Source organism: Chamaea fasciata, unplaced genomic scaffold (assembly GCF_029207755.1).
Source record: "Chamaea fasciata isolate MVZ Bird 193981 ecotype frontalis unplaced genomic scaffold, bChaFas1.0.hap1 SCAF_4, whole genome shotgun sequence".
Taxonomy (NCBI): Eukaryota; Metazoa; Chordata; class Aves; order Passeriformes; family Sylviidae; genus Chamaea; species Chamaea fasciata.
In genome coordinates, this window is record NW_027094089.1 from 12,169,060 (window position 1) to 12,178,063 (window position 9,004).

Here is a 9,004-nt window from a genome sequence, read left to right on the forward strand (position 1 = left end):
TTTTTTCCTGACAGGCAGATATTGGAAATGACACAGGTAAGGCAGCTTTTTAGGTTAAAATACATCTCTAATTTCTAAATAAATATATCAACTAAATTTATAAAAATATGTGGATGGGTTATAACTTTTCACAGCAATTACTGGTATTTATTATCCTCCAACAATTTTACTAATATATATATAAAATTTATATTAAGTGTTATATAGACATTTTTATTACCAAAGAAACATTTTTTAAAACCTATTTTATTATTTATCAACATATGTGGAGTTTATGTTAGGCAAGTAACTGAAACCTTTTTTTGTTTTAAGATGTTTGTATTTGCATATTTGATGATAAAGAACTAGATTCTTTACTAATAGTGGTTAATAATTTATGAAATCAGTTTTCTTCTGTGACTGCTATTGTATTTAATGAATGATGTACTGTTTTAGCTGCCTCCTGCTGTGAGATATCAGGCCTTGTGTATAAATTTATTGATCTGCATATAATCTTAAGTAATAATCTGACAAGCAAACAATAACAAAAAGGCTGAGTATGCAAAAACTGCGTGTTCTGGCAGGCTGGGAAAATTAATATCTAGGAGTCTGTTGTCTTCTGTGTTTTTCAAAAAACATGGGGTTTTTGGCATTTACTTTTATAGTTTCATATTAGAAAGAAATGACATGCAAATGTTTATATTTACAAAATTCTTTTGCTCTCTCACATGTCTGCCCCAAGGAAATGAAAGTTGATGTCATTATATCCATTCACAATATGAAATAGTATGGACTCCAAGCAGAAACTCCTAGATTGCCTAGATCACGTTTTATAAGGAATTATTTCAATACAGGTACATAAACGAGTGATATGAGGTATAAGTGTGTTGTAAAACATAGTCACTTTTTGGAAGTTAGTTTTAAAACTGCTGGTGTGAAAAACAGTCTGTAAGAGGACATATAGTCAAGTGGTTCATTTTGTGACAAGATTCTTTTACATCACACTCTGAGGAATGTTTGGCGGGTTTTTGTTTTTTGGTGGAGTTTTTTGGTGTGTAGTTTTTGTTGTTGTTATTGGGGTTTTGGGTTTTTAAATTATTTTTTAAAGAAAGGGAAACTAAATGAGGAAAATTAAAACAAAGGTGCCATCACTTTTTACTCTGATTCATACCAAATAGTGTGTGATTACAGATCTATGTAGACATATGAAGGATTCAAGATAACCAGACCATAATGTATTAATCTGACAACAAGAAATGAAAAGCTTAAAATAAAAGCACATTCAGATTTATTAAGGCATTTCAAAGACCAGTTCTGTAAATTAAGTGGGAATACTTCTCAGCAACTGCTAATGAAAACATGTTGTTTTCTATTGTATGATTTTAGCTTTAAGGAAGTTAAGCATATACAGGAAATAAAGAGTGAGCATGAAGAAATGGAATCAGTATGTTGAGGGTTTCAAATTTCATGTTGTCATGGTGAATAAGGCGGTGGTGACTGATCTGCAGCAATTTTGTCATAAGCTGGTGGAGCATTGGGTACCTATGGTAAGGAAAATGGGTGTGAAAGATAAAAAAAAATCCCAATTGAGTTAAAAGAAAAATGACAAGAGAATGACATTAAACACACAGCAAGCTATTTACCACTGTATTAGATACAGTTCTATGACTTAAAGAAGCTGAGCTTATTCATTGTGTCTGTTGTTTAAGGTTACTTTTTTGGTATATGTTTTCTGGTTTTGCCTCAGATTCACTTTATTGCTATTGCCCATCCAAAGGGATAATTTTTGGTGTTATAAAGGCAGTAATATTTTTCTTAAATATATGGGGTGTTTTTAGATTGATAATTCAGACAAATATTGAAGCTTTTCTTTAAGAGTCTTGATGTAGGCATGTTGTCCTATTTCTAGAGGTAAAAATTTGAGCAGCTTATTTAAAATTGTTCAAAGTTAGCCTCTTCTCAATTCTAAAGCAATTTAAACACTCCCATTTATATGTACTTATCGTTTAATTTACCTTTTTGGAAAATGAAAGTTTAAATGTTCGTCTTTCCATAATGATTAGAAGAGCTACCATGTTGAAATTTTGTAATGTTCCCTGATAATGCTTGTCAGAGTATAGTATACCAGACACAATCCATTTGTTGTTTGTCAGAATGGTAGAAAATCAATTAGGGAGATGTTTGGGAGTTTTCAGTATATTTCAGCATTTGGGTGTTGCATCATTCTAATAGATTGCAAAATGATCATACAATTAAGAATAAATGTAAATTGAAGACAATAACTTTTAAAATAAACATTCTAAATAGTAGATTTAATTTTTTTAATTTTTCACAGTACAAATTTTTTCAAGTACTATTTTCTAAGTTGATATTTAGGCATTGAAGACTCAAAGTACGAGAGAATACACCAAGGGAGAAATCATCAAGTGCCTGTTTAACAGTATTATCTCCCCATGTCTTACTCAGTTTTAATTGAGATTTTGAGTTACAACTTACCATGGAATTTAAGTCTCTGTAGTCCTGCAGAGCCATTTTGCAGTCCAGTATTTCTCCCCCACCTACCACGTTTTGTATTGTGCTCACACTAGAGCTTTTGCTCTGTGACAGGTCATAAAGAAATATAGGGAAGGTGAAAGGAGGAAGAGACTGTGTGAAGCTGGAGCAAAATTTGACAGCGCATATACAGAATGTATTAGAATGTAGAATTTGACACAATGCAGGTATGAAAGATACCTTACCTATCACTTTTTGCTGTCTCTGCTGATACGTATGCTCTCTCCCCTGGCAGCCCAATTACATTGCCAGAAAAATAAGTATCACGTTTTTTGGGTCCCAGACTGATGTAGGAACTTACATCTTATGTACCCAAATGCCTCCTCTTTTTTATGCCACCCATTTCTTTCCTTAGTTCCCAACCTTTTAGTTTTCCATTGTACACCTTCTGTACCAGTTCTCTCCTAGCCAAAAATAGCCTAAGAAAAATATGATTTTCAAAACCAGAAAGTAGCAATCTGTGATGAGAAGGAATTAAAAAACAGATTATTTTTTTCCAAGATATACAAAACAGGAATTTGGTTTGATTTTTGAAGGGATTTTTTGAGTATTACCTTCATTTGTGCAACATTTCACTATGAAAGTTCAGTTTTTAGATATTCTGCCAGTTGATATATGTATTGGATAGATAACTGTATACTTGGATAGAAAGAGAATGGGACAAAGTTATCAGAAACAGCAAGGAAATGGATTTGCTAACTTTGGTGAGAGCTTTGCTGGGTTTTTTGGTCCCAAATAGTTACTTTATATATTCTTCATAATATTAGGATAAAAGATACTGTAAAACATATATTTGGATAAAGCTTTGTCCTGGTTTCAGCTGGAGTAGAGTTCATTTTCTTTTAAACAGCTGGTACCGTGCTTTGTTTTGGATTCATTATGAGACAAATGCTGATAACACAGTGATGGTTTGGGTTTTGTTTAGTAGCTCTTGCTCTGTGTCAAGGACTTTACAGTGGCTCATGCTCTGCCACAGAGCAGGTGCACAAGAAACTGGGACTGCTTATGGCTGGGACGTCTAACCTGGACTAGCCAATGGGATATTCCACACCCAAGAACATCATGCTCTGTATATAAATAACAGATTTGGCTGGGAGGGGCTGATTGCTGCTCAGGAATGAGATGGACATCAGTTGGGAGTGGTGAGAAACTGTATCGGGCATCACTTGTTCCTTTGGGGTTTTATTGCTCTCTTTCTCTCCTTTTCATTATTATGATTAGTAGTAGTAGATGATTATATTTTGTTTCCATTTTTGAGCTGTTCTTATCTCAACCCATTAAGTTCACCTCTTCTTTCCAGTTCTCCTCCACACCAGGGTGGCAGCAGGAAGTAAGCAAGTGTCTACATAGTGATTAATTGCTGTCTGAGATTAAACCATAATAAGCTTTCACTTTAAAGAATTTTAAAAGACCTCCCTTTCATACAAGAGGGAGCAAAACTTAAAAAATAAAGCTTTGGGACTTCTAACAACAGATGTTATGAGAAGGATTGTACCTTTTTAAAAAATATTTTCTAAGAAGACACAAATGAAAATATTTTTAAAGTCATCGTAAGAAAACAAATCTCAAACCCGTCCCACTTTTTTTTAAGTAAATCTTAAAACTGCAAGTCAAATTTTATATGGATAAATCACACATCACCCATAGGAGAGCATATTTACCTACTTGTAACAGTTATTTTTCTTCTCTGCTTCCTTTCCTAGATTTACTCTAATCATATCTGTCCTTATTTAGGGGTAAATCTTATGAACAGTGAATATATTACGTTTATTTGAATGAAGAGACAAAGAACATCTCTTTGTTTTGTGTAAATCTAAACAGAATGCTTCCTACAAATAATTTTTTATTGATGTGTTGTGCAAAATTGGGCAACTGTTTTCCTGTCCCTTTGCTTATGGTTCCTCTTACCCCTTTTTTCTGACTGGCAAGTTCTTCAGGGCAGGTTGTGTTTCATATTGTGTGGTTTTGTCTGTGACATATGTCAGTGTAAATACTGCTTGAGATAATGGTGTCCTGTTACAGATTTGATGTTTTTTGCTTTAATGTAATGCAAATCAAGGTAATATGTTGTCAAAATAATAGCATGAGAGAACATGGACTGCTACACTTACCCGCAGACTTTTGTAGCCACTGCGTCTTTTGTAATACCAGCAGCCAAAGGCAAGTAAAATTGCCAGCACCAAAATGAGAAGTCCAATACCCAGAGCTCTGTTGGGAATGCAAAACAAAGTAATTTGCACCACAGCTAGGTGCATCCTCCTGGGAGCAGGAACAGTTAGGCCAAAAGTTTGTGTCGGTGTCCTTTTATCATAGGAAGGCATGGAGCAGAATTTACCTCAGAAAATAGGCACACTATCAATAACTTCAGCCAGTTTCTGTAGATTTAGCTATTAGCTAATTTCTCTACCAAGTTCTTAAATATTTTAAAAATATTTTTCTTTGAAAATAATTATCTACCAGTGACTACTGATTCCAAAAACATACCTGTCTGTAAATCTAGCAAATCACAGAATTGTGATACTGCAATTGAATGTGAAATAAATTAAATACCACATCTGCAATGATGCAGCTTGTGTTTATTTGCTAAATTTCTCTAGGCAGCAAGTATTTAAAATGTATCCTAATTGCATTATATTGCAACAACTTGTAATGACAGAAGGGTTTTTTGATACATAAAACACATTACAACCTTAAAACGACTAAGAAACTTTGAATTATTCTTAAAGAGCTCTATAAGGATTTAGTTCTTGCATGACATACTAGTCACAGTATTGGTGTCACTGGGTCATTGTAGGGAATATATGCTTTGGAAACTGTGCTGTAAAACATCCTTCCCACTGCTCACTGGGGACTTGGCAGAAACAGCACAGTTCCACTCTATGTCCAAAAGCAAGCTGACAAAGTAATTTCAAATTTCCTAGTCACAAAACCCCTTCCTTTAGTGTTAATATCCTCCCTGTTAAGACATATCAAATTCATTCCCCATTTATTTTGCTCTTTGCGTGTTCAGAAGCAGAAGAATATATTAAATTATTAAAGGGAAAAGACTATGGGTGAAAAAATTGCTATGTGAATCAGGATAATCCCATTCCAACATACATCTGTAGATCTTATGCCTAGTTGCCTTGCAGTAATTACCCCAGACTTTTTCATTGGGACTGAGTAGTGGTGTTACGTGACGTACCAGAGAGTTTTTATATCTATTTGCTGTCATTTTCACTAACCCCAAGTCTCATGAAGGAATATTTCCTTGTGAACTAAAAAGCTTGAAAGTATGCAAACAGATTTGTGTGGCAGAACAGGCTGCTTTTTTGTCTGAACTTCCTGTGTGCTGTTTGAAACATGAAGGCCCTTGGAGACAAAGGGATTTTCTTTTTCCCACATACTTGGATCTTGTAAGTTGCTACCACCCCTTGAAGACTTTGTGTGGCCTGCACACCTGTTTAACCCAAGAACAGCGCTCACAGCAGTCACTTTCTGATGCAGCCAAAATCGTGAGATGGCTCCACTGGTTTTGCTACTCTCGCCAGCACAGTTCAGACTTGGTGGGACTACTTCTCCAGGCAGCTGGTGCCCTCTCTACATTTTTAGACTTTCTGTTTGTCACATGTTATGTTGTTTTAGTTGTTCATTAGCCTGTATGCCTCCAGAATGTGTGGCAGTTCTAGAGCTGGTACTTGTGACTGCACAAATGCTATCTAATACCTTCCCTCACTACTCAGAGGCTAGTATGGAAAGTGTGTATGTGATTTCTTGCAATTCCACTTAAAGCTGAAGTTGTGCTGCTAGGAATCTGGGCTCATGTCTAGAATACTTCTGGTACTGGAAGGAGAGTGTCACTTTTGCATATGTAGAAAAACTACTTACAGTTACAGCCAATAGAATTCACAGCATAGATGTGAGCATACCTAGTTTCAAGTGCTGAAACACGACTAGCCAGCTTTTTTTCATATTTTTTTCTTTTTAAGAATGGCACTGCTTTGGATGGACTATTAGAGAGCTTTCCCCTTTGTTTATTCTTTTTGCCAGGGCTGATGGAGAACCAACTATCTTGCAGTATGAGTGTTTGCAACAAGGTGTTAAGTTTGGGGCCCGGTAAGCCAGTACCAGAAGCATGATTCACATACGGATATCCCAAGCACACTGGTATCAGTTGTCTTATGTAATAAAACATCACCAGTTGGATGGTGTCTCCCATAATCCCAGACCAAACATATTTTATTGTAACCCAAAGATAAAAAAATATTTGCCAGAAACAATTTGGGAGTCACATTTGCATGGCATTGATGTCTTTCACTTTTTTTAACCATTTCTCTGGGAGCAGAGACTGAGACAACATCTCTTTGAGGTTTCCCAAGAGATGTCTATGAATCTAGAGATTTAGTATACAGATCACCTTGCAACAGCCTCAAAAATAAATTCTAAATAAGCCTCAGTAAACCTGGTAAAGGCTAAAGACATGTGATCATATGATTTAACTCTAGATTCTTGACTTCTGCAATTCTGATTTTTCTGAACATCGAGGGCTCTCTAAGATTGCGCTATGACAAACGTTAATGAGAACTGTAAGAGTTAAAAGGCACTCCGTCTATGTACAACAGTGACTTTTTTGATACAATCTTCTGTTTTTCTTTCAATGCAAATTCTTTCACCATCTTACATGCTAACATAGGTTTTGATTTATGCTTACTCTTCTGCTGAAAAATGGATGTGTCCCTTCCCTCTGAAATAGTTGCCATCCAGGTGGTTGTATCTTCTGGGCATTTTGTGAGGCTGGTCCTGCTCAAACCTATATGGCAGAAACACAGTGTGTCTGTGTGATAAATAATTTGTTAACTTTAAAGCATAATCTTTTCAGCTTCTTTGTTTTAACAGGAGCATTTTAGAGAGGCAGGATAATCTGATATCTTCAGAATCAAGTAGATCCATATACGCATGCAACTGTCCCAATTTAAGATAAAGCTCAAAACCACAACTATAGTCTACAAATTAGTATCACCACTGATATCAAAGTGTTTGCAACTGAGTGTAACAGAGTTTGCAGAATTTGATGTACTCTGTTTAAGTACCAAATAATGGCAGACTTCTGAAGCAAAATCTAGAATATAGAAAAAAAAATTACCTGGACAAGAAAAACTATCGAGAAGGAACACTAATACTGTTCTTACAGATAGTTGTTTTTCTATTCAATTCTCCCTGTAAACACTCAGAGGACAGGTTTTCAGTCACTGGAGACTCTCACAGATCTGTTGAATTTCAGATGGGAATACTGATTTATGTCTGCTGACAATCTAAACTCCGGTGTGTAGGCAATTTATATTACAATCTTTATTACCAGTCTTAAGGTGATAATCATAGCAGTCTGAACTGTTAAAAATCTATTCCATCAAATATAGTGAAGAAGAAATCCACACATCATCATGTTTCTGTAATGTGAAGAGCACAACAGATCCTACTTGATAGTATCCCACTATTCTACCTACCCTATACAGGTAAATTATAAAACACAATGACTTTACTGGAGAGTATTTTAGCCAAGGAAAGAAAACATTTTGAGTGTACTTAGAGACAGTCAAGCCTCTTCTAAAACATAATTTTTAAACAAAGCTAAAAATTTTGTGTAAAACAAAATAATATAAATCTTACCTCCTTCAGATGTGTATTCTGTCTGTTAACTGAAGGCATATGCAGCTTTCTTTGACTTGGTCTGGTTTTTTCTCCTTTGATCTGTTCTCTTATGACTATCACGAGTTTGAATTCCTTTCAGTACAGCTTCTGAATGCATTAATTAGCATGAAAGGGGCAAGGAGACAACTCATTTCCTTCTGCATCCTTCTCTCTTAAAAAGCAGCAGAAAAATCTGTTATTTCTTGATTGATTACATGTGCTCTGAGAGACAGTCCTTTTTACCTGCCAGAGCTTCTAGAGTGGGCAGACTGTCTCTAGATTAAAACATATTTTGATCTAAGGCTGCTTATTTTGTTACAGATGATGGGAATTTTTGCATGTGTTTACTATAGCTTTGTTTATGCACACTTTTTGCACCATTTTAACTCTGTGCAAACTAGTATATGTGGACCAACTCATTACCCTGTGACAGAAGTGTCTTAGATTAAGGTAAATACAGCCTAATTCTATACTGAGAAGCAAATGCTGCAACAAAAAGAGGGTCTGTCCCATGGGCTGCAGAACTAATGAAGCCTGGCCTTTGCCTGTGCTAACACTGTAGTAATTCAATCTACAAGGTCAGGCAGAAAAGGAAGAAATGGCAGTCTCTGATTTATTCAGAAGTCTGGATACTGTGATATACCAGCAGTTAGTTACTGCCAAAAGAGCAAGGACATAAAAAAACCATGTTCTTCTGCTTGTCATTTGTCCTAATGAATCATTAATCTGAGCCTCTCTGTCCCTCTGCAGTGTTTTTTAAGTTTGAAGGATTAAGCACTTTTAAGTTTATACTTGTCTTTGAAGC

At 35.5% G+C, this 9,004-nt stretch overlaps 1 protein-coding gene across 1 annotated transcript; it reads right to left on the bottom strand.

Annotated features, from left to right (window-relative positions):
* Positions 1-1,452: 1,452 nt before the first annotated feature.
* Positions 1,453-7,296, bottom strand: MLANA (melan-A). Its single transcript, XM_066182287.1, has 4 exons — positions 7,223-7,296; positions 4,644-4,740; positions 2,476-2,577; positions 1,453-1,521 (listed from the first exon to the last, which is right to left on the bottom strand). The coding sequence occupies exons 1-4, from the start codon at positions 7,294-7,296 to the stop codon at positions 1,453-1,455; spliced, it is 342 nt and encodes a 113-aa protein (XP_066038384.1).
* Between the last annotated feature and the right edge of the window lie 1,708 nt (positions 7,297-9,004).

Coding starts and splice junctions, on each gene's coding strand:
- MLANA (XM_066182287.1), bottom strand. CDS start 7,296: ATGCCCAGAAGATACAACCACCTGGATGGCAACTATTTCAGAGGGAAG. Junction 4,741..7,222: donor ATCCATTTTTCAGCAGAAGA/GTAAGCATAAAT, acceptor CATTCCCAACAG/AGCTCTGGGTATTGGACTTC. Junction 1,522..2,475: donor ACAGAGACTTAAATTCCATG/GTAAGTTGTAAC, acceptor TCCTTACCATAG/GTACCCAATGCTCCACCAGC.